The 25,855-nt window shown below is 46.6% G+C and overlaps 1 protein-coding gene across 2 annotated transcripts in view; it reads right to left on the minus strand.

Moving 5' to 3' along the window:
• The window catches only part of PEX5L (peroxisomal biogenesis factor 5 like), a 127,541-nt gene that overhangs the window by 42,791 nt on the left and 58,895 nt on the right, over nt 1-25,855 (minus strand). For both annotated transcript variants that reach the window (XM_006162736.2, XM_006162734.3), the window contains 5 exons: nt 18,973-19,084; nt 14,969-15,160; nt 11,042-11,165; nt 9,780-9,876; nt 5,644-5,739 (listed from right to left, as the gene is read on the minus strand). In XM_006162736.2, coding sequence (XP_006162798.1) covers nt 5,644-5,739; nt 9,780-9,876; nt 11,042-11,165; nt 14,969-15,160; nt 18,973-19,084 — 621 coding nt within the window. The remainder of the gene's footprint in view (nt 1-5,643; nt 5,740-9,779; nt 9,877-11,041; nt 11,166-14,968; nt 15,161-18,972; nt 19,085-25,855) is intronic.

Raw genomic sequence — 25,855 nt, forward strand, 5'->3', positions numbered from 1 at the left:
GGCATAGCTATGGCAGAATGGGACACACGATGTTGGTGAGTCATAACCTGTTTCCACTTCACAGTCCCGAGTCACTGTTACTCCAGTCCCCAGGTCGGCCACTCTTTCTGGTCTCTTACTGGCATCAGTAATGGGTTGTGTGCTTTGGGGTCATGATGAACCGAACAAGACTGAACAGTGCCCAGAAAGTGAATAATCGAGAGGTGCAGGAACATGAGGTCTGTGAGGCTGTGGGGGACCTACGCAGCATGCTGCTTCAGAGTCAAGTTTTTATCAGTAGGAGTCTTTTGAAACAGTGACAAAGGTACGACGAACACAGCACCCAGTATCGCTCTCGAGCATCGTGTGCATTACGAACGCACCGTACTCTCGTGTGACGGGCAGCATGGGGGCGTCTGTGCCTGCGTCGCCACAGACACTTGAGAGAGGCAGAGTGCCACGGCGTTACTAGGCACGAGCAGCTGCCAGCTCCAGCAACCCTCACGGGGCCACCGTCACACTTACTTGTGGTTCGTCGCCCTGGAACATTGGCGTGGGGCGCGTGGCTGAGTCAGTGAAAAGGAATTCATGCCACGTAAAACACAAAGCACGCTCACATGACGTTTCAGGGCACATCTGCACCCACAAATGTGTCTCACTGACAGCTCATCGATACAGCTGCTGAGGACACGGAAGCACAGTCCCGGGAAGAGACCTGGGTGCCGTGCGGAAAACGCTCTGCTTATGTCAGATATCAAAATGAAGAGACTGTTATTTTGGAAGGCTGTATTTTTAAAAATAATTTTTTTAAAATTTCATTTATTATTAATATATTTTAAAAATGCACCAGAAAAAAAGAGAGAGAGAAGGGAAAGTGAGAAAGCAAGCCACCAGGTCTGGGATTCAAACCAGTCGGTCATGTGGGAGCCCAGTGCCTTAACCACCATGCCACCTGCTGGCCCTGGTTATGTGGTATTTTATGTATCAGATTAGAGACAGAGAAAGAAGCAATGACCCATATTAAGTGATCAATAGTTATCTATTAATTTAACACATATTTACTTACTACACACTAGTCACCAGAACACTGCTAGATACAGGACCACAGCGGGAAGGAAGAGGCGTCCTCTTCTCCCATGAAGATGACATTTTAAAGTGAAACATAGACAATAACGGAAGACTTCAAAACGTTTGTGGAAAATGGGATTAAAGTATAAGTTTATTTCAGTGCAAAAAATTAAAATTCAAGTAAATTTTTTTCATATACATTTCCATGACCTTTTGAAGACCTCTCATAAACAGAAAAACAAGGACGAATAAGAAAAGACTCAGCAATGAGCACAAAGAGTAAAGGCAGGTCCCCAGGGAGTGTAAAGGGAGCCGAGGGGTCAGTGCAGCTTTTCCGAGGCCATGACACTAACCTAGCCTGGGACGACGCGGAGGAAACTGCTCTCCGTGGAGGGGAGAGAAAACAAGGACCGTGGGCGAGGCGCTCGGAGTGAAGGAAAAGTAGGGTCATGCCCGGGAGCTCAGGGAGGGCGCCAGGAGAGGAAAGAGGTGGGGAGGGACCAGGACCAGGAGCCTGGTCGCAAGGCAGGATCATACGGAAAAAAGAGAATAGAATGTGAAACAGAAACGCCATTGGAGTGGGATGATACAGAAACACAGGGTGCAGAGTCCTGGCAAAGCCCTGCTTGCTGCAGCTGGGACTGTCATCGGGTCTCACCAGGATTTAGTGCCGCCTAGGAGGCCGGCGGTGCCAGTCCTTACTAGTCTGGAAGTGAAAAACGAAACACTCCCAGTTCTGTTAGGAACTGGTGTCCTATTACAGTATCTATAGCCTCCAGTGTTTCCCCTGATTATCAACAAAATACATGTTTATGACAGGATGTGTAGATAAACCACAGGAGAAAAGATTACTCTAAGTACAGCACCCAAGATAACTGCTGTTCACGTTTGGGCATGGGCTCCGCTAGGTACTAACAATCCTTACAGTTATCATTAGACCTTACTATATGATTTCAAATATTTTTCTATAATTTTATCTTTAATGGTTACATGTGGGAGGCGGCCCAATCTGAGCAAGCACAGTGACCTTTGGACACATGTGAAAATGCAGTTTTGTGACCTGTCACTTGCAGGAAACAATTAACATGTAAATATGCTAGCCGTGTGCTGTTACGGATACTGCAGAGCAGTGCTGGGTTAAAGAAAGCCCCATGCGTTTATCAAAATTGGCCCCAAAAGGTCAGAAAAACTGAGGCTTCAGTTGTCCCTGCACCTCAGCCAATTAACATCTGAAAACAACTGGCTTTCTTTCCATTTCGTCTTTCCCCGTTTTCTGCCCTTTAAAAGAACAGACCTGGGACTGGTTTGGAGTCATGGCTGCCTCCATCAGAGAAGTTGGGCGCACCTGGTCCTCACTTTTCTATACTAGTATGTCTTTGTGTGTTTATTTTTATGTTCTCTATTATAGGATATTGTGAATGGAAGTCTGACTTCTTTTTCCTAGTTTTCCAAAGTCCTTTCCAGAGGGCCTAGGGGGAGTCACACCCACAAACATTGACAGACCATTTTTTTCCCATTTAACAGGATTCTTCCTGCATCCTGTCTCTGGCATAGGATCTTTGAGATGTATATTCAACCGATGACAGTGTATTCTATTCTTATCTCTTCCCAAGATGCAGAACTTCCCTTTCCTTGAGATGTAGATTAAGCATTTCTTTATGAATCTTTTCCCAGGACACAGCTCTTCCCTTCCAATCACCAACCTAGAAATTGTGGAAACCACCTACAACCTACAAGCCCCCTTTCCACATGTTCCACCTCTTTGGGCCAGACCAACGGAAATCCCTTCACTAAATTTGCCTGTCAATCTTAAAATCAAATAAAAGGAACCCTTGTCCTTAATTACCCCGAGAAAGGCATGTATGCTTCCTTTCTGGGTCTAGGTCACTCATATTCTTCTTGGAAATAAACTGCATTAATTATTAATGATTAATTTTTGGAGTTGGTTATTTTCCATTGACAATATTTAGGCTTTTTCCCAATTTTTACTATTTATAAACTTCTACAGATCAAGTATTGCAAACTTTCTGATTACTTCTCTAGAATACACTGTAAGAAGTGGCTACATCAACACGCAGGTCTATCTTCAAGTCTCTGTTTCTATGTCTTCTGTTATAAATTTAGAAAGTGTTCTGGGGAAGAGTCAGGCCTGGTAGGGAACGGTCCTCATACATGTGAGGTGCTTGAGGTGTGACTCAGCGTCGCCCGGATGGAGCTACTCCTTCCTCCCACACGCACGTGCACATGTGCTTCTCCAGGCCTCTGTGTACCGTCAGGCCTGCATCTTGTCCCTCACTCGTGAGGAAAACTTCTCAAAACCTAGACTTCAAGCTGAGCAAATTTGCTGACAGTTTTTGATTTGCTGGGAATTTTGTTCTTATTTTTTTTTCATTTGAAGCCACAAACTCATTCGGTTTAGAATATTAGAAATTCAAGTTCCCCATCTTATACACGATTCGAGGAGCCAACGACTGTGCAAGGTGTCTGTGTTACTGTTGGACAGTTAATTAGGGCTCATGTAAAAATCTCTGGGACCTCGTTGAGCAGCTAGTACAGGTAGGCTTAATCAATAGCTACTTGGAGTAACTAACAGCCTCCTATAGAATTTGGCAGCTGGAAAGGACCTAGTGCTTACGTGGAAACTGTGGCTAGAATGGTTAATGAGAGGCATGTTGTCAGACTGCTGTTAGTGAGGCACTGGGACAGTAACTCAGACCCCAGAGGAGCCAAGGCTTGGTGGGGCGAAGTGAACATCTTGGAGAGAGGGGGTTAACTAACTCTGGGTGCTCTCAAGAGGGCAAAGCCAAGACCAGGGGACCCAGTTTCTGGGAGGATGACTGTAGTGTAATGCAAAGAAGATACTAAGTTCTGTCCAGAACCGAACAGGTACTTCGAAAAGAGGCGATTTGCCCCAATTGAAAATGTTCCATTAGAAACAACTACTTGGGACCAGCAGTTGGCGTAATGGCTATGTCGCTGGACTCCCACGTAGTCGACTGCAGTTCATGTCCTGGACCCAGTGGCTTAAACTCATGCCAGGCGTGTGTGCGTGCGTGCCCAAGAACCCGAGAGGAGAATGGAGGAGAAGGGATTGCAGCGTGGCCATCCCCCCTAGAGGGTGATTTCTCACTTTCTGTCTCTGTCTCTCTCTGTCTGTCTGGCGAGCATACGCGCCCTGTAGCAAAAACTTCTCCCACAAAAAAAAAGAAAAAAGAAAAGAAAAAAAAACAGGAACAACTTGTCATGTGCTTTAAAAGAAACAATTTGCGTGTGTGTATGTGTGTGTGTGTGTTCCTGGCAGGGAGAATGACTCCTAAGTTTTCTGCCAAAACTAAGATGAACAATTCTGTGGATATCTATGTCTTGCTAGGTAAATATTTTTCCTGTTGATTTGTTACTTTCCAATGAAGTCTTTTCAGTGTGACTTCATTGTCTTTCTCATAGATGGGACAAGGTTCATTTTAGTGTTTTTCTGACCTAAAATACTATGGCTCTAAATAAATTTCCTTTTAGCACTAATTCAGTGTGCTCCACACAGTAGGAGTTCAAACATGGATCTGAAAGAACTCTAGAGTCTGGGATACTTACCTTTAGAATAAACTGCGCTACAGTCTGTGCATTTAAACACTGGCTGCACAAGCTGCTACAACCACATACCGGCTGATCACACTGAAGAGCACTAAGTCATTTTTTTTTTTAATTACAAAAGTTTAGAATTAAAAGAAGAAATCTAGGTGAGTTATATCATGGGGAGGTAACAGTATTCTCTTACTGAGTTTCTGAATAGTAATATGACATTATGGTCAGAGTTCTTTCCAAGAATAGAAAGAATCCTTTTAACACTAAACTGCAAATATGATTTTATTGCAGTTGCTAAAAGACCACCCACAGTATAATCGTTTCGTGCAGATTCTAGGAGTCAGACAGCCACATAGATGAACCATACTCCAGGAATGCTTCCAGTTTTCCAGACTTCAAATCAGTGATAGACATGGAGGTCTTGGCAAGTCCGTACTCGAGCTCAGAGCTGAGCGAAGCTTGGATGTGCATCGCAGCACCCGGACGCCCTGACTCCTGCCAGGGCTAAGCACCGCGAAGGCCGCCTTCTGTCTGTCTGTCCGCTTCTCTCCCTCGCTCTCTCCCCCCACCCCACCTTCCTTTCTTTTTCCTTTTCCCCCACTAGAAGACTAAATATAGAAATCAATAGTCAGATCAAGTATTCCATTAGATTATCAACGATGTCTTCAACACTCCTAATAAACAGCTATGACTGTCCATTGTCTGGAATGCCCCAGCGACGTCCCTTTTCCAGCCCAACAGGGAAGGACAGAATATCCCAGGGCAACACCCGTGCCTCATGCATTGGTGCGAGGTGCTACAGAGTGAGCCGTCAGGCGTGAACCTTGACCTCCCAGGGGCATTCAGAGCCCGAAGGAGACGAAAGACTACCTGGTACCTGCCTCACCCAGCAGCCCGGTCACATACGTCGCATCCGTGTGGCACGACCCACTTCACACGCACCCTGCTGGCACGTGATGTCTGGGACGCCAGTCCCAGAAGCACGAAACAGAAAAAAACGAATTAAATTGGTTTTACCTCTACTGCTGCCTTCGCCCTTTCAAACTCTTCTTCTAAGGAGTGGTTTCTAGAAAGCAGCGCGCTGCCCCAGCGGTGCTCCTTGGTCAGTCGAGCCTGAGAGAACCAAACAGGGCGTTAGTGCCGAGGTCGGGTGACACAGGACACACCCTTCCCACCTCATGTCTCCGGAGTTCAAGGAGCTTCTGCCACGGATGTCATTTCGGAGGACCTCACAGACATGGCGTCGCTTGACATGGTGGTTCACACGTGTGGGCACGTGTGTGTGATTCTTCCCACAGTGGGTCTCCTGCCTGGTCTCACTAGAACCAACACCCGGGCCTCCCCAGTGAAGCTCCTGCTGCTGGTCTGGGTTCTGGGCAGTGAGACTTCAGTAACCCTCCCCAAATGGTCCTCGTACCCGATGGCATGCACGATCTGAGAGAAGGCTAAATCAAGAAGTTAATGTTTGAGTTTTCAGCAGAGGAGGACCAGCCTCAGGTTGAAAACTGCAGACGGGAAGCGGACTTCTGGGCCTGTCTACATGGATCTTCGTGAGAACTCTGCCTCTCCCTCTGTCTCCCGTTTCTCGGGACATCATTACTTTCCCTGGTTTTCCTCAATTCTTCAAATGTTTTCTATTTTTCAGATTGCATAAGTTTAAAAAACAATTAACTTCAGAGAATAGTAATTACACAGCTTGTATAAATGCCCAGAAACCTATTCTTAAATGGACAGGGATGATCTAATTTCTTGCTACTGTGATTAGTGTATTCAAAACATTATTTGAATGAGACTAGACTGTTTTTCCTTTTTCTTTTCTTGAAAATAAAATGAGAAACAAAGATTCTTCACCTCATGAGCTTTCATGTTTGTTCATGTGATTTTGAAGTATCATTTTTTCAAAAAAAGATGATTTCTTCTGAGAGAGGAAGAAAGGGAGACACCTCCGGTAGGTCTCCCCGGCTACCCAGACCGGTCTCGGGCAGCTGGGGTCAAGGCACGTGTGCTTGGGTCCTGGGACGTGATCTGGCCTTTCCTGGGGGTCACCATGGCGCCACCACCTGGCCCCTGAGCTGTGATGTTAAGCCAGGCTTGTAAAGAGCTCCACACTTGCTGAGTCACCACCTGGATAACTTGTGTGGTTTGAGAGAGGAAGTGTTTCCTTCATTCTCTGGGGAGCCCTCTAAGCAGCAGAGGCAGGGACAAGTTGTGACAGGCTGGCTGATGTGCTCCGGTGGCTCTCAGTCGGGTTTAGGCTGGCTTTATCACCTTCTCATTCTACCTTATGCGTGTAAGGACATTATATATTTAAGAGTAATCTATTTCTTTAAACCTTTTTTAAGAGAGACTTTTGCTAAGGGCACATGCACTCGCTGGAGAGAGAAAGGCAGACAGAAAGCGAGAAACCATGCCCCGGGGAGATGGCCATGCCTCAATCCCTTCTCCTCCATTCACCTCTCAGATCTGGGGCACACACGCACACCTGCCCAGCATGAGTTTTAAGTTACTGGGTCCAAGACTCAAACTGTGCTCAACTACGTGGGAGTCCCGTGACATAACCTTTATGTTATGTCTGGTCGCAAGGGTAGTGTATTTTTAGTGATAAAAACATCTTTAAGCTTTTTATTATAAGTATTCAGTCTATTGTCCGAACGAGTGATTGGCATTTCAGATTTAACCTCAAATTCGTGAAATGATCCCAATTCCACCACAGGCTGGGGTTGAACCAGGAGACTGGCCCGCTGAGGAGGTGCAGACCCATGCTACACTTTGTGCTGTCGAGGCTCATGGGAAGGCGCTGGCTCGGCACTTCCGTCTTCCTGGGCAAGGAGGCTTCGTGGGTGTGTCCGTGACACTGGCTGGCTAAGGCTGGGGGTACGAGGCAGTGTGCAGGCGCTGTTAGGGGTCTCTCTCTCTCCGTCTTTCTGTCTTTTTGTCTCACTTTCTCATGGAAGAAATAAATATTTTAAAAAAGGGAGTTAGTCATTAAAAAAGAAAAACCAGGGGATTATGAATCTTCTTGATAAGTAAACACAAATGTTGTTTTTAAAACCATCATACTAGGGGCCAGCAGTTGGTGTGGTGGTTAAGGACACTGGTCTCCAGTATGGCTGACTGTGGTTTGAGTCCCAGATCTGGTGGCTTGCTTTCTAACTTTCTCTCTCTGTCTCTGTTCTACTCTGTCAAATTAAAAATAAATACATAAAGTCAAATAAAATAATTAAAAGAAAACTCATCAAACTAAGGGGTATACTTTTTTTTATAAAAAATTAATAAACCTCTAAATGGAATCATTAAAATATATCTAGACAGAGAACTCTTGCAAGTACATTTTAAACTGTGTTTTGGAAGGCAATGTAGAGATCCCATACAAATCTTCCAAAGCACACTGTACTTGCTGTAAGTAAGGTCCTTGTGGGTAGGTGGAAGGACAGTGCGGGGTGGGGGTGAATGGAGTAATAATAATGATGATAATAATAGCGGAGAGTGGCAGCCATTGGAGTAATAAGATGAATGCATTGCGGGTCTCTATGGCAACGAGGGACCTCAGCTGTCTTTCGCGGGTTCCAGGTAAGATAACCCAAGGCCAAGTCTCACTCTGCTTGAGCAAGTGTCTCACTGCCACCTCGCCTCGCCCCAGGACTCCAGTTGATGAGATAGTACCAATCACTTTAGTTGAATCTAAATCTCAAATGTACCTATCAAGAAATGCTTCTCTAATAAAAGCTATCAATTTTCTTTTAAAAAGAATGATACATTTAGGATGAGCGCTGAAGACAGACACACATCCGCGCTGTCCACGGCTCACTCAGGGCTGCAGGGCTATTACACAGGGGTCAGTAGGCTCGTTCTGTAGCTAAGTTTGGGAAGGTGTTTCTCGGGGCTGGGGTCAGTGTTTCAGAAAGGTTCCCCGGCTGCTTCCCCCATGCTTCCTCTTGGTGTCCTCTTTGCCACTAACTAGCTCTGGGTCGTAAACGATCTCCTTCAGCTCACCTGCTGTAGTTTCTGACTTGGGAATGGGGGAGGCGCTCCCTTACCCCAGCCCTTCATCGGGATGAGATGAGCTAAGTATACCAGAAACCCCGAACACTCGATCGTAGTGTAATCACCTTGTTATTTCACCTTAGGCAGTATTTTCCCTTCTAGTTTTGACATCTTATCTAGTAACCTCAGGAAAATATTTCTGCTCACTTTATCCCACTTACAGTTTTTAAACACTTACTTTTCCCTCCACTAGATGGTAGCGGGCATGAACAAAGGCACGCATTTCTTAAGAGGTCTTGGTGGTTTTAGACCATGGCTGTGAAAGTGATGGAGGGAACAGGCATGAGCTGACTTTGGCCTAGGAGAAGCAGTCTCAAGCACTGAGAGCTGCTCTTAGACAGCCAGCCACACTGCAGCGGGTGGTGGCGGACAGGCAGGCCTGTCTCAGGCCCTGCTTTGTCTGTGATTAGCTGAGTACTCAGGAAAATGTGTTTGATTTTGCTGAGAGTAATGAGCATCTTTAAAGAGTGTATTTAATGGGGCATTGAAGCAAGGCCAGTCATAGCTCACAGACTTATCCGAGTATTCGATTTAGCACCTGAAGAAAGTCAGTGCAGTCCCTAGCGCTTAGAGGCCACTTGGAAATGGTGGCTCTTAATATTGTCGTTGTCGCTAGTAGTGTAATAATAGTCGTCAGCATGGTACTGGTGTGTGGCCCAGCGCACAGAAGCGCGTGGACGTTCGGGGTGTGATTTCTCTCTGTGGTGCCCTGTCACAGGAATGGTGTTGGCTGGCAGCAGGGCAGGCTTTAACTGCAAATGGTGGGACAGTACATGATGAGCAGGGACAGCAGTAAGTACACAGTGAATCTGGAAACAGCTAAGCACACACAGGGGTATTCAAAACTCATGGAAGTGTGCATTAGAAATACAACTACGGACGATTTCGATTGTTTTGCACTAAGGTAAGCTCATACGGCAATCCCACTTTTCCACTCTGAACTTTTTGAGTCCTCACACATGTTACAATGCACATACGCCGCCAGCCATGTCAAGTGTTGAAACAGCTACAGGAAGAGAACACGTAACAAAGCACGGAAACACACTTCAGGATAAAACATCGATGGCGCGGTGTCTGGAAAGACGGTTCGTGGCAGGTTGGTTTATTACCTGTGCTGGAGCGACTAGTTCCAGCTCTGCAGCCGACTCAGAATTCAGGGCGCTCTTCCCGCCACTCAGTTCGGGCTGAGACCTGTTCTCCGAGGACCTGGAGGGAGGCATTGCAGAAATTAGTGTACACCCAGAGACAAACTCGCCTGGAAATTAAGTTAATTTGGACCACGGAAAGCCACGATAACAAAGCTCTCATCAGATTCTGATGAGAAAGGTAAGTTTTATGTGTTTCTATTATGACAGTCACTTTCAGAATTTAAGTGCTTATAACGTGCTGACTATTATTCTTTCATTAACTTAGAATTCAGTTCAATTTTGAGTAAATAATACATAAATGCAATACCATTTTTTGTTACCGAAAGTTCTGCTTTATTTAAAAAATGTGAGGTTTTTTTGGGGGGGACTTCTTACAAAGGATCTCAAGTTCGATTTCATCTTTCTGTGGAACTTAAAATATCTTAAACAGTAAAAAGGAGACAAAATGGTTCCCTTTAGGAAGCTTCAAGAACACGACAGACACAGGAGGCAGGTTCCTCCTGGGATCTGCGAGCGGAGGGGAGGACTGAGAAAGCCACAAAAGGGTGACACGACCAGAAAACCACCCGCGCCGTGTGTTGGATACACTCACATACACACATGAAGGTACTTCAAGAAGTTCATGGAAAAATAGAATTGAGGTATGAGTTTATTTTGATGCAAAAAAATCGAAGTCCACCCATAGTTTTCTAATATACCTCTTCCATGAACTTTCGAAAGGCAAAATAGCACGTATGAGCCCGCCATGTCTACGCAGTTTAGTTACATGCCAGACACAGCAACATCAAGCCATGAATTTCCCTGAGTCCTTATCGACTGACTGATTTTTTTTTTTTTTAGAGGTTTTTGCTATAGGGCGTGTGCACTCACCAGAAAGAGAGAGATAGAGAGACAGAAAGCGAGAAATCACCTCCCCCCCCGCCCCAGGGGTGATTTCCCTTCTCCTCCTTTCTCCTCTTGGAATCTTGGGCACGCACGCATACATGCGAACCGCGGCTGGCTACATGGGAGTCCAGCGACATAGCCATTACGCCAACTGCTGGTCCCTCGACTGACTGATGTTTTGACTATTAGCATGAAATAATTTAGAATCTGCAGCCACAGCAGTTAACCTTGCTGTACACGGCACCAGGTACCTGGATCCTGGACTTGTGGCTATTCCAGTACGGGGACAGAACACTCCAACCCCAGCACGAGATGCTGCCTCCGTCAGGAACCCTTACCACAGCAGCTCTTTCGACCCAGCCCTGGACGAGCAGGATTTCCTCTCTGCCATCGGCTGTCCCTTGCTGTTTCGATCTCCGTGGAATTTAGCATCCTCCCATTTTTCCAGCTGTGTTTGAATATCTGCTCAGGAGAGAGGGACGGGGCAGGGGGAGTGAGGTGCAGAGGAGGGACTGATTACAATCCAGAAGTCTGACCCAAGAGCCCTTAGCTCAAGCAGCTCTCTCAAGTCCCAAAATCAACCTTTCCTTTTAAATGTTGCATGAAAATTAATTAAAACATGCAGTGAAATAAAAAATGAGACCCATTAAAATAAATGGGATTGCTCTTATGGTTACAGCAAGAGGCTGTCCTGCCTGCCTATCTCAGGAGCCCTGCACACTGCAGGGCCGAGAGAGAGCTGGGGACCCCTCAGGGATTTGTGTGAGCACTGTCCTTTAGCCTCCACTAGGGGTGGCGTCCAGCGCCATTTCCACGTTTCTAGAAAGGAATTCTGTTTAAGGAGATGAATTTCCATATTCAACGGAGGTGGGAGAGACCGGAACATTTTTCACAGCCTTTTTATAAACTGCTGAATTTTCCACCACAGGAAGTACGCAGAGCGGAGACGGGGAGAAGGGGGCGGTGAGGGAGCCAGGAGAATGCTAGGCCCACCCTGCAAGGCGAGGCTCAGCTCTGCAGTTACCCCACTGGGTTCCATCCCAGGTGCATGACTGACAGTCGCTTTTCATTTAGAAAGAGAGGTTTGCAATTTACATTCTCCAAGTCTCTCCCCCTTTTCTAAAAAAGTGATGAAATATATAAAATGAAGTCTGCCATGTAAGTGACGTCAGATACGCAACGCAGTGGCATTAGGACATGGCACACCTCACAGCCTGGCACACTCCGCACTCCCCAGACGGAAGCTCTGCGCCCTCTCACCACCCCCGCCCCTCCTCTCAGACCCGGTGCTTTGGTCCTGCTCTGGCTACATGGAGCCGACTGCTCTCTGAACGCCATGGAAGTGGAATCACAGGATACTCTCCCTTCTGTGTCCTGGGTTATCTCACTCAGCAGTGCCTTCGCGGTGGCGTGTTACACGGCGTGTGTCAGTAATCCACTCCTCTTGAGAGAGATCTTAGCTAGAGGGCACGTGTGCTCACCACAGACAGAGACAGAGCCAGAAAGCAGGAAATCGCCCTCCGGGGGATGGCCATGGTGCAATCCCTTCTCCACCCTCCTCTTGGGATCTTGAGCATGCACGCACGCCTGGTGTGAGGTGTGAGGGCTAACTCTGGGTCCAGACTAACTGTGCTCCACTACGTGGGAGTCCAGCGACAGCCATTACACCATCCGCTGGTCCCCCACCCCTCTCTAAGTCTGAAAATCGTTTATTGTATTTTTTTTTTTTTTTAAATCCCTTTCTGTTTCGATCTCCGTGGAATTTAGCATCCTCCCATTTTTCCAGCTGTGTTTGAATATCTGCTCAGGAGAGAGGGACGGGGCAGGGGGAGTGAGGTGCAGAGGAGGGACTGATTACAATCCAGAAGTCTGACCCAAGAGCCCTTAGCTCAAGCAGCTCTCTCAAGTCCCAAAATCAACCTTTCCTTTTAAATGTTGCATGAAAATTAATTAAAACATGCAGTGAAATAAAAAATGAGACCCATTAAAATAAATGGGATTGCTCTTATGGTTACAGCAAGAGGCTGTCCTGCCTGCCTATCTCAGGAGCCCTGCACACTGCAGGGCCGAGAGAGAGCTGGGGACCCCTCAGGGATTTGTGTGAGCACTGTCCTTTAGCCTCCACTAGGGGTGGCGTCCAGCGCCATTTCCACGTTTCTAGAAAGGAATTCTGTTTAAGGAGATGAATTTCCATATTCAACGGAGGTGGGAGAGACCGGAACATTTTTCACAGCCTTTTTATAAACTGCTGAATTTTCCACCACAGGAAGTACGCAGAGCGGAGACGGGGAGAAGGGGGCGGTGAGGGAGCCAGGAGAATGCTAGGCCCACCCTGCAAGGCGAGGCTCAGCTCTGCAGTTACCCCACTGGGTTCCATCCCAGGTGCATGACTGACAGTCGCTTTTCATTTAGAAAGAGAGGTTTGCAATTTACATTCTCCAAGTCTCTCCCCCTTTTCTAAAAAAGTGATGAAATATATAAAATGAAGTCTGCCATGTAAGTGACGTCAGATACGCAACGCAGTGGCATTAGGACATGGCACACCTCACAGCCTGGCACACTCCGCACTCCCCAGACGGAAGCTCTGCGCCCTCTCACCACCCCCGCCCCTCCTCTCAGACCCGGTGCTTTGGTCCTGCTCTGGCTACATGGAGCCGACTGCTCTCTGAACGCCATGGAAGTGGAATCACAGGATACTCTCCCTTCTGTGTCCTGGGTTATCTCACTCAGCAGTGCCTTCGCGGTGGCGTGTTACACGGCGTGTGTCAGTAATCCACTCCTCTTGAGAGAGATCTTAGCTAGAGGGCACGTGTGCTCACCACAGACAGAGACAGAGCCAGAAAGCAGGAAATCGCCCTCCGGGGGATGGCCATGGTGCAATCCCTTCTCCACCCTCCTCTTGGGATCTTGAGCATGCACGCACGCCTGGTGTGAGGTGTGAGGGCTAACTCTGGGTCCAGCATAACTGTGCTCCACTACGTGGGAGTCCAGCGACAGCCATTACACCATCCGCTGGTCCCCCACCCCTCTCTAAGTCTGAAAATCGTTTATTGTATTTTTTTTTTTTTTTTGGAGAGGTTTTTGCTATAGTGCGCTTGCGCTCGCCAGACAGACAGAGAGAGACAGAGAGATAGAAAGCAGGAAATCACCCCCCAGGGGGGATGGCCACGCCGCAATCCCTTCTCCTCCATTCTCCTCTCGGGATCTTGGGCACGCACGCACACGCGCCCAGCGTGAGTTTAAGTCACCGGGTCCGGGACTCGAACCGCGGTCGACTACGTGGGAGTCCAGCGACATAGCCATTACGCCAACTGCTGGTCCCCATTTACTGTATTTTTATACCACACTTTGTTTATCCGTTCATCTAGTTATCACTGGGTACTTGGGCTGTTTCTACCTTGTGATTGTTTGCAATGCTGCTATTTTCCAAAGTGCTTTTAAACAAGCATTTTCCTAACTTCATAGAACATATTCTGAGTCTGTCTCTCTAATAGATATATATATATATATATGTTTATACATACATACACATGTAGGTCCTCTCAAATATATGTAAGTACATACACCCATGTGTAAATACGTACACACACACACCAGTCTGTCACAGCCAGGAGAGGCACGTCTTCCTTGGCTTTTGAACTCCTGTCTGTTCCTTCCCCCAGGAAGGCAGAACTGTGGTGGCTCCGGGCTGAGCGCCAGGCTGTCCTCTCCCAGGGGCACGAGGAGCAGGGGGTGTGGAAGTGTGGCCTTCGAGGTTCACTAGAGCTGGACTCACAGCTCTTCTCTCCCTAACTGGGATGCTGGGCGAGGCCCCCCCAGAACAGGAATCGGTGATGACTGAGCGAGGTCCCTGTAGGGCACGTGGTCCGTGGTCATCGGGAGGCGACTCCGAGGCGGCCGCTACCTCACACCACATACCCCATATGCTGCTGGGGCAGCCCAGGCTGTCTGGGCCTGGCTGGGGCGATTTACCCATGCGTGCCCCCCCAGCTCTAGACTGAGCGCTTCTAGAGAGCAGCTTCGTGCTCTGCCCTTACCTGTAGCTCTAGCGTCGAGCATGGTCATGTAAGAACTCGATGCGAGCGGGCTGAGCACTAAATGAATTAGCACCAGTCATACAGCGGAGCTCCCCCACAGAGAGAAGCTGCACCCCGCCCAGTCTCCCGCACGGAGCTCCTCTTCTGTACCCCGTCACCAGTTCTGCCCCTGGTGGCACCGTGTATGCCCCAGCAAAGGCCAGCCGCGGCCACAAGCCGTTGCCTTACCGAGGTCCAAGGCCGTCTCCGGGGCTCTGAGGGGCTGGCCTCTCTGCTCGGTGTCCGCGCTGATCCGGTCCGGTCCTTCGGCCTTTTTCTTGAGGGATGAGGTTTTTGATGAGGCTTCTGACTTCTTGGCTTTGGTTTGGGTGTGAGCGACTGGTTCGCTCAGGTCAAGGAGGTCTAGGCCGGTGGTCAGGACTGTGGGAAAGGGAAGGGGTCAGCATGAGCCCGTTCACTGCTGCAGCTAAAGACAGATTTCATGGGGTGCAGAAGAACTTGGGCTTTGCAGGAGGGGTTAGAAACGCCGGGCTGAGTCAGTTCACTACCGGTTTATACAGACAGCATGAGTGTGGCATCTTACTGCATGGGCCTGGGCCTGGCTTGGCAGACGGAGGACAGAATCAGACCAGCCTCCGTGGCGACAGAGCTTCGAGTGGAATGAAATGGTGAGATCGAATCTCAGTCCAGGAAATATTCCTTAATGCTCTGCTTTATGGAGTGGAGGTCGATTTTAGACAGCGGTTTTCTGGAGAAGGGTCAATCTCAGAGACTTAGCGAAGTCTCTGAATATCTTCGTGTTTTGATTTTAAGCAATAAAGTTAATCATCTTTTATTTAATTAAGCAGTTCAGTCAGAAAATAGCAAGCTGTTGGGCTCACTGGAGAGGCGTTTCATATGCCATGGTTGATGAGTAGGTACACAAGCTAACGTCCCTGCTATTAACATGCAAATTTAATCTCAATGTAACCAGCTGCAACCCTGTTACACTTTAACTTGGAGCAGGCTGGTTACCTTGTATCAAATACTCTAACAAACACAGAAATAGTAATTTGTCCAAAAGCAAACTAGGCAAGTGAGAATTAAAAAGGTAATCTTTGGAGCCAGCAGGTGGTATGGTGGTTGGAAAACTGGACTCCCACGTGGCCAACCATGGTTCAAGTCCCAGATCTGGTGGTCGCCATGTGGGGTCGTGGCTGTGGGGTCCCGCTGCCAGCAGGAAGTCCTTCTCTTACTTCCGTCTGACCCCAGCAGCGCCCCGAGCAAGGCTGCGGTTTTCCACTTACCCGGGAGCACCGTGCATCCTCTTCCCTTTAGTTCACAGACCCGTTTGGTGTCTCGATGCCATAGAGCCATTGTGCATGGAACAAGGGGAGTGGCTATGCCTGCCGGGGTTCAAATCCTGGTCCTGCCAGGTACAGGCTCTGTGTCTTTGGCAAGCTCCATACTTTCTGTGAACCTTAGACTGTGCCTACCTAAAATAAGGATTAAATTCCACAGAACGCAGCATTAAGTGTAGGTCTTCTAAAGCCCTTAGAGCAGTGCTAGAACCATAGTCAGAATTCAAAGGGATACTTATTTCTACTGGAAGGGTCTTCCTGAAGCACTCGTGCGTGAAGCGGACTGAAAACATAAGGCTGGAATGATCATAAAAGCTCGTGAGCATGTGCAATGCTGTAAGTGCTCACGCGTGTTTCTTGTTTAATCCATCTAAACGAGCTGTTCATATTCTGGTATTACACGAGAAACTCGAGATTGGCGCTGTCGGGCATCTGCTCCAAAGTCGGAGCGGGCAACGGTGTGCCCCGCGTGCTCGTCTGCAAGCCCGGGGCCTGTGGGGATGTCCCCTTGCCACGTCGTACAGCAAGAGGGGCTGGGGGATGTGATTAGCTGAAAGATTTTGAGATGGGATGATTGATTTGACTATCTGGGTGGGCCCAGTGTAATTACAAGAGCTCTTAGAAAAAGACTCGGGAGAGTCAGGTTCTGAGGAGACAGAGGAGAGGAACCGAGGGAGAACGGCCGGGTTTTGAACATGGTTCTGAAAGGCCGGCTGCTGGCTTTGAGGGTGGGGGAGCCTAAGTCCCTGAGTTGTAGGCGCTGACCTCACACTCAGGGTCGGGAGATGTGTTCTCTCCCGGAGTGCCCAGCAGGGGCGTGGCCCGCGGATACCTTGATTTAAGACTCTGACTTCCAGAGCTTCAGAATAATAAATGTGAACTCTGCCTGTTGCAGGGCACGTGAGCCTGGCAGAGAGAGGAGAGAAAGGAGAGAGAGAGGCTCCCCGCACACACCCGGGAGGGATTTCCGGCACGCGCACAGGCAGCTGTGTGTCTTCCGAGTCAGCTGGTTGGCCGCGTGGGACCCGGCTGCCCCAACCTGGCCACCCGCTGGCCCCCTGAGGAGCTGAGCTCCAATCCCCTGGTCAGGAGAGTGAGTCTGACCCGATACCGTCTGATGGTGTTGGGTTTCCTGCCTCAAATATACCGAGTGCCATCTTATTTTCTTGATTACTCAAAATGATGGTTGAATTTGGAAAATGATCGCTTTGGTGTGTTATAAAAAAAGTCAATGGAAAGAGTCAAGAATACTATTTTTACTTAATATATGACAGAAACAGTCAGGGTTTACATGGTATTAAGCATTTTTCATAGATAACTTCATTTTATCATCCCAGGAAATCTGGGAGACACTGAGTTTTTATTATAGTGGATAGATGAGGAGACTGAGGCTTAGGTATGAAAATTGCCCACAGAGAGAGAGCAGGGACTTGAACTCATAGTTTGACTCCAGAACTGCAGGCTGTACCAACATACAGGGCTCTATTTCATTTTGGTTACGTTTGTCATTTTTAGCATTTTGGAAAAAATCACAATTTGTTCAGCGATTTTCTTCACTTACTTAAAGTATAATGAAAATATACAAGTCAACAGCAAGCGGAGGCCAGGACAGCAGAGCGGAATGCATTTAAGGAGCAGAGTGGTGTTCTCTTCCCCATTAAATTCTGTTCCGCACCCCGCTCAGCTTGGCTCTTTGATTGGCAGCACCGTTTCCCATTCTTGTTGGGATATGTGGGTGCCGACCAGATGAAATCAGCGCGGAGAGGCTGCCGGCTGGCGAAGTTCAGGCCAGTGGTGCTCTGAATTCACTCTGAATTAGTACTTACTGAGCGTCTTCAGAAAGTTTGTGGGAAATACATATTTTATGGAAAATGATACATGCATTTTAAAATGTTTTTGTACCAAAATACACCCGCACTTTAATTCCATTCTTGCGCAGACTTTCCTAAGTCTCTGTGTGTGTTCTAGGCACTGAGCAGACGACGACTACCTGAGCACGTTTAGCTTCAGAAGAACGTTCAAATAAATTGTTGTAGGAGGGGGCAAGGGACAAGCTTCCATGGCAGAAAGTGGGACTGGATTTATATCATCCCAGGGTCGTCAGACATTTTAATCGTCGTTTAAATCTACCTGAAAAGACGTCCGCTATACAACGTGTTTCCAGAAATAACTGGGTCACTACCCAGAACCTGACTAATCCTCTCTGAGGGCTGGTTCTATAGCCTGCTGGCAGCAGATCCCGCGTGGCCAACCACACGGCTGAGTCTCAGACTGGCGGCCTGAGAAACAGGCTGGGTGGACGTGCATGCCTGCCCACTCTGGGGAGGAGGGGGACATGGTGCCATGACCGCTCTCCATGGGAAGTGCACCTGCCCGTCGCTACTGGGCACACAACACAAAGTCCCTGGAAATAGATGCCTTCGCTTTAAAGATTTCTGCGGTGGTGTGACTAGGATGTGAAGATGTAAATTTGGGAAGACACACAGAAGCGGTTCCTCTGACAGTGGTACTTACCTTCAGCTAAACCGACCCGGTCAGGTACACCGCAGCCTCTCACATGATAAAAAGTGACTATGGGTCATGCTGAGTAGTGCATACTTTAAATCTTCCTCTGGTTGTCAGCACTGTTCCTGATTACGTTGCGCCGTTCTGCCCGGCTGCAGGGGCAGGCGGTGTGTGTACCCTGCAGGGCTGGGCCGGCTTCCGGCCCTGACCGACCAGAAACGTGGCGGGAGGGACGGCAACACGACAAGCTCTTGCTGAGGTGCTTTTCCTGCCTTTCCCTCTCCAGCAAGTAAACTTAAAAAGTGGATGGTGGGGAAAATGTGCATTTTACTATTAATAGTTAGAGTTAGACAGTGAAAACACTGGAGCGAAAAGTGATGGAATTACCAGCTGTATTGGACGTCACTGGCCTTGCCACTGCCTCCGGTTTGGTCTCACAGAGAAAGTCGTCGATGGAGGGGCTCAGGAGGGGTCTGCTTTCTTGCTGCTCATTCATTAGCTGAGGACAAACGGACACAGGCGTCACGGGCTTCGTTAGACCACAGAGCCAGACGGGCTAAAATGCAGCCTGGCAACAAAATGAGAGTAGCAAGCCTATCAAACGTAAATAAATAATAAATAAATAAATCAAGATGAGGGCAAGAAAGAAAAATAAAAATACCGAGGGGTAGGGAGTGAGCCTTCTAGCACTGCCAGGGCACTTCTGATGCAGCCAACTTTAAGTTTTAAAGCTCCGGCCTTCTTTCCCCTTCCTGGACTAGTTTCAGAATTGTTCTCGGATTTCAGTATGGAGTAAATGACAGCTATCCGTGACAGCGGCTAGGGGCTGACCACACTCTCACCTGAACGGGAAGCTCTTTCCTACCGTAACCTGAACCGTGGTTTTAGATTCCCTGGTGCTAGGACCGGTCAGTGCAGGTAAACGAAACCACGGATGGCTCTGCACTCGGAGAAGCACTTCCTTCCTTTCTTAAAGAGCTCATGTCACCTAAAACAGGCCCTACGGTTCTTTAGAACGAGCTTGTAGTGCATTACAAACAGGATCTTGGGAGGGTGGAAAATATTATTATATTAATTCTACACGTATCCTGTAGGTAAGTTTGTGGCAATCTACATGTAAAATGGATTTCTGAAAATTAAGTAACATTTTCCCATTAGTTTAGCGATCTCTCATCTGGTTTTTAGTGGATATCTAATTATTGGTGTTAGTCAACTAATGACTTTCGGTTATTCTGCCTTGAATCCAGACTTGTTCAAATTATATCTCTACAGTTGAAGGAGAAAATACACTTATACATAAGAGGTTAATCTTTCAAGTAACTGCCCTTTTCTTTGTGAGTTTTTATATTGACCTTTCCCAAAATAAGCATATAATCTAATTTTCCACCTGTTATAAGAAGAAGATACGTCTTAAAACTTAAACATTTTTAAGTTCTTGTGTAAAGTTATATTTTCGGAGTTGTAGACGTTTCCGCATTAAACGACTTACACGACTACTCCCGTTCGTTGTCTCTTGGGGAGTGCCAATACTTTCGTAGCTTGGAGCTAGCGGGAGGAGGGGGCCCAAGGAGTGGTGGACATGGGAGGAACACGCCACCCTATTACTTCTGAAAGAGGAGTGCGGAGGTATTTAGGGGTCGTTTGGGGAGTGGAAACAAGAGACACGATTGGATCTGTGACATTCACGCCACTGGTTGAGCGTGGATGGGAATCAGAGCTCCTCTGGAATCGAGGGTTTTGATACGAGTTGGTGGCTGGCTCTCACCCGTTATTTGGGAGCGTTATTGAGGGATCAGCACTGGCATCCCTTCCTGTTCGGTGTCCTGTCGCAGGGGTGGGCGTTTCTCTGGTTACTGTAAGCTTCGGTGCTACTGTTTATGAAGGGCACAGACCTCACGAGGAGTCAGGTTACCCAAGGTCTGTTCTGGTTTTAACCTTAGGAGTGATCAAACCGAGGAGTGAAAAGCTCTTAGTCCACTTACGTTTTGTTGTTTGATTTTGAACATCCATGGGCATCATTTATCCATTTATACTGAGATATTTTTAAATGTCGAGGGACTATGAGGCTTCCATATTTCTGCGATAAAATATATATTTGAATTTTGTAGATGTCATGGTCTGTTCGAGTTTAGGAGTGATTTGTAATATTTATCGGCATAAAAGCCAAAGTTATTAGCGGGAAATGCAGTTAAAAGCACTGGCATAGAGTATAATGTACCAGAAAATGAAGAAATGTCTAAACGTGAGTGATTTCATGAATACTTCTGAAAATGCATTAGTGCCCCAGAGTCTGTATCTCATTTAGTTAGCTCGTGGATGACCAGCGGCTTCCAAAGGCTGCGTATTTCCGACCGGATCTGCGCTACGGTTGCTTCCGTAGGTCCTGCTCATTTTCCAGGAGGGCTCTGTGAGTAGACGCCCTGATGTGGCCCAGGATGCCCCCACTGGCTGGGACGTGGCGGGCATCAGAGCCCGCTGCGCATGAGCGTTCCCGGAGGAGGGCGCGCTGCAGCAAAGGCCTTCTAGAGGCGCGCTTAGGGCAGGGCGTTGGGTCCTGGCCTCGGTCCCAGGCCTCACTCGCCCACTGGCTAACTGCATGGTGCAGACTACACCAAACCAATACGACGAGGTTTAAAAACTGTAAGCATATGTATGATGTCATCTCTCTCTTTGACAGCCATGTTTCTCTGAAGAAAAGTCTAATTTCCTTGACAGGTAACCAAGACTAACTGAGTCCTCTTAGTCATGGTTTTGAGCAGTATCAGTTGTTACGTAGGAGAACATGAACTACAGTCATGGGATGTTCCCGTGCACTCTTTATTTAAATTAGATTTCCTTTTTTTTTTTTTTTTAAAGAAAGGAGACTAAGAATTATCCCAAAATTACAACTGTGTATGCATGTAAGAAATAGACCTAAATTTATTCCAGTTTTAGAAGGTCTGGGTCTTAGATTTCTGCAGATACTTTTAATTGTATGCACTGAAAAACCATGTCCTAAATTTGTTTAAAAAGTTGTCTACAGAAATATCTAAACGGAAAGACAAAGGGAGGGCACTCCAGCAAGTCCTGCTTTTCCTGTAGCAACAGGACTTTTGTTCTTGTTCTTGAGCCTTTCTCCTTATTCAAACTTCAGACACATTTTCTGGGGAAAGTGCCTTTAGCATGCTCAGATTTACTCCACACAGGGAGAGAGATGCCCAGAGAAGGTCTCTCAGGACCATGGCGCAGGGCAGAGAGGCCGGCTGCTCTCCGCCTCCCCCTGTGAGGTCTGCCTTGCTCCTAGTCAGGGCTCGCCCGGTGGGACCGATGGAGCCCTTAGGCCGCCAACTCCTGTTCCTGTGTCCTGTGGCTGCGTCTACAGGTGCACATCAAAGGGGGGAACTCACTACCTTCCAGTCAGCGATTTTCAAGCGGGGACGTCGTTCACTGCTGGGAGTAGGGTGAGGGAGAATGGGAGGGCCTGTGGGGACAGGGTGAAAGGCCAGTCACAGACAGACAGAGGTCATTAAAACTGGAGTGACGGTTTTTAGGTTTTGGTGAAGATATGGAAGACGGATCAGGAGATATTTGAAGGTCGAGTTTTTCCTATCGTCCTGAGGCCGAGGCTCTGGCTCACGCCTGTTTGCGTCCTTACAGTGTCAGTGAGATGGTCAGCAAGGACCGTCGGAGACAGTGACGGGGACACGGAAATGCCAGTGTGTCTACCTCAGACACTCCACTTTGAATGATGGCTTCAGCTGTGTGAATTTCAGAATGATCATTTTGGCCACAGGAAGTCTCATTTTATTTTTATTTGTACAGATTAGAATAGCTTTTCAAACCAGTTTATGTCTTTTCTTTTGATGTCTTGAAAATAGATAAATATTTTAGGCTATAAAGGAAAATTTCATGCTGAACAAATCCCCACGTAGTCCTCCAAACCTTACTTCCAAATTGTATGCCATTCTTTCTTTCTTTCTTTCTTTCTTGGTAGAACTGAGGTTTATTGATCCTTTGAATTACTTCCTTTAGTTTGAAAATACTTTCTGAACTTCCCTAATTTACTCTTTGGATAAGACTACATTGATGTTATCAAACAGTGAAAAGCAAGTCAAAGATTCCTTTTTTATGGACTAAATTGGAGATTGCGATCTTGGTCAGCCAAATTCTCCTTGCTGTTACCACAGCACTGCCCAGTGGCTGAGGTCTCCGCTTCAGTTTATTTTCATTTTACAATTTTCCTGTTTATCCTCCTCCAGCCTCTTCTCAATGTTTCTATCAGAGATCTCTTTAGAGGTGACCCGTTCTCACTTCTCCTCCAGGAGCCCTTCCAGCCCGCACACTGTGTAGGCTCTCACCAGGTGGGCCTCCTCCAGCACTCTGGCCCACCCCACCCAGGGTCGGGAGTCCCTCCTCTCTCCCTTCCCATTGGGCTGCGACCCCCTTGAGGGTAGAGACCATCCAATTATTTCTCGCACTCCGTAGTTGCAGTTTAATAAATGTGGACTGATCTCAAACAGTGCGATGCATGTTACGTTACACAGAAGAATAACTGAATGGGCATCCTCAGTTCCATACTGGGGCTGATCAGAGGCCAGAGGTTCTCTGACTACCGATTCCCTCCCAGGTTTCAACTACACGTCTAAGTCTGTGCTCCCAGTGTCACATATTTTAAAAGGGTGGAAACATAGTAGTACCTAAAGGGACGTTTGCAAGAGCAAGGGCCCAGGGCATTAAGGCTTCTCCTGCCAAGAAGCCTAGAACGGGAAGAGTGACTGCCTGGTGAGAAACGCTGAATAAAGGTCTTGGCCTGCCCCCGCCATCCCACACCTGGAAGAAAGGCATGGACCCTTGTGAATGGGAGGCTGGGGACACTTCAAGACATAAACCTTGCACCCCTCTGAGTGACCTCAATTTAGAGACTCAAACCTGGAGAATCTAAGGGAAAACTCCTCCGTGACCCATGGACATAGAAACAAGGAAACAAGATAGATGAGACTTTCATGTTTGAGTCCCTCATCAATGGGATCAAAAAGACCATTGAACCTTTGTATCTTCCTTGCAAATGCCCAGCTGCATAGCCCAGCGGATTTGTGACTGGCAGCGACATGGCCAGTTCAGCACTCAACTCTGTTGGCTCTTTCTTGCATTGAACAAAGGCAGGCCACACCATCCCGCTCTGATGGGTTACTGTTGGTCTTAAAACTTTCCCTGAAAATATATTTGTTTAGTTCAACTTGAATATTTCTAATTTCAGTATTTAAAAATTAAGTTATATAATCTATAAGTTACAGGAGACTAACCAAGGCGAAAGAAAAATATTTTGTTTTTTAAATACTACCTGTAACTTAAACTCTAATGTAGTTTATATATATATATTTTTTTTTAACTTAAATCTGGATTTATCATTAAATAATTACGTGGATCAGATATTTCATTCACAACTGCAAAGTTTTAGGATAATTTTTATCATTAAAAATTAACCCCAAAGCAAAATTTTAGATGATAAAATAATGTCTATAACAGACAATAATCCATTATTACATAACTCTACGTTTTAGATCGATGCTTTTGAGTTGTTATTTAAAGTAAAATAGCCTGTTTTTAGATTTAAGCATTTTAATACTTAATAAATAATCTTAAAAGTTGAAACATTGCAGTTAATTAGTTAAAAAACAGTGGACAAACACTTCATATTTGCAGTGCTGGTTTAAAAACTGCAATAATAGGAGCACGCAGATGGTGTCGTGGGTACCTGCTGGACCCCCAAGTGGCTGAGTCACAGAGTCGGCGACTTGAAACTCACGCTGGGCACTGACGTGTATGTGCCCAAAATCCCGAGAGGAGAGTGGAGAAGAAGCTATTGTGGCATGGCCACCCCGGGGAGGTGATTTTTTGCTTTCTGTCTGTCTCTCTGGTGAGCACATGTGGCTTATGGCAAAAATTTCTCTCTAAAATTAATTGTAATAATAGGTCATGCCTTTTACCTCATTAAAGTAACAGAAAATTTTAAGATAGTTTTGTTTCTATATGAACAAAAACACAAATATGCTTTTAATTGGATATCTTTGTGGTTTTAAAATTCCTTATTTGTGATATTGTTGATTTAAAATATTTGACATTTATTAAGTAGATTTGCATTTATAATTTTGTAATGAAACTGTCCTTATTAGCCCTATCCCAGTTTAGAAATTTGTGCCAAACCTGTCAAAATGGTGACCACACTGTGGGAGGCTCCCTGGCAGCAGAAGTCAGTGACTGACTCTGTCTACTGAAAGGCTCGGCGGGATTGTTACCGTGCATGTCTTAAATATTCAGACAGCTAGAGCTGTGTCTTGGGAACTCTGACGACGGACAACCATTTCCCATGGCTCCTAGTACTAATGCCTGCCTTACCCCTGGTTCCTGTGTGTAGGTCCCAGTGGATCTTCTTGTAAAGGGTAACCTCATGATAACTTTCAACTCTTTGTCTTGACCTGAATGTCAACCAACCAACTTCAAATATTTTCCTTGCAGTTCTTGTGAACTGTGAATCTACTCATAGGAAAATTAACAGTGACTGCTGCTTACAGCCTGGGTGGCCAGCAGGAGACCTAGATGGACCATCGCTTCCAGAGGGTAATGGAAACTCTCACAAGGCCATGTTTAGCAGCCTTGAGACTTCCTCTCCTCAAAGACATTAATCTTTTAATCTTTATCAGACCCAAAATTAAATCATATTGAGAAGGTGTGGGAACAAGTAGAAAAACAAAGGCTGACTTGAAAAAAATAAAAAACAAGAAGACACCCAAATGGTCTTTTCAGGAGACTCTGCTCACTGGATAGAAATGAATGAACTATAGTTCACTAAAAAAAGTATCCAGGAGGTGTGTGCAGAGGAACATTTCTAAAGGTTATTTATGAGAGAAAAGTATTTGTTCAAGTCATTTCATTCTTATAAGTAAAGTGCATTTTATTCTATTACACTTTACAGAAGTGTTGTTCGATAGAAATATAGCGAGTCTCATAATGAATTTTCAAGTAGCCACTTTTAAAAAAGTGAAATTAACTGTTAATGTATTTTATTTAACCTAATGTATCCAAAATATTATCATTTTAACATATGATCAAAATAACAATTAATGTGATAGTTTATACTTTTTTGATTAGGTCTTCAAAATTTGTGTGTATTTATACTTAACAACGCATCTGGGTTTAGAGTAGCAATGAAGTGTTCACCTCCACGTCACTGGGTCACTGCATCGGGAAGATGCCACAGTCTCCAGACTGGCTCCCTCAGAGACGTGATGAG

The sequence above is a fragment of the Tupaia chinensis genome, unplaced genomic scaffold (genome assembly GCF_000334495.1).
Source record: "Tupaia chinensis unplaced genomic scaffold, TupChi_1.0 Scaffold140400_1, whole genome shotgun sequence".
Taxonomy (NCBI): domain Eukaryota; kingdom Metazoa; phylum Chordata; class Mammalia; order Scandentia; family Tupaiidae; genus Tupaia; species Tupaia belangeri.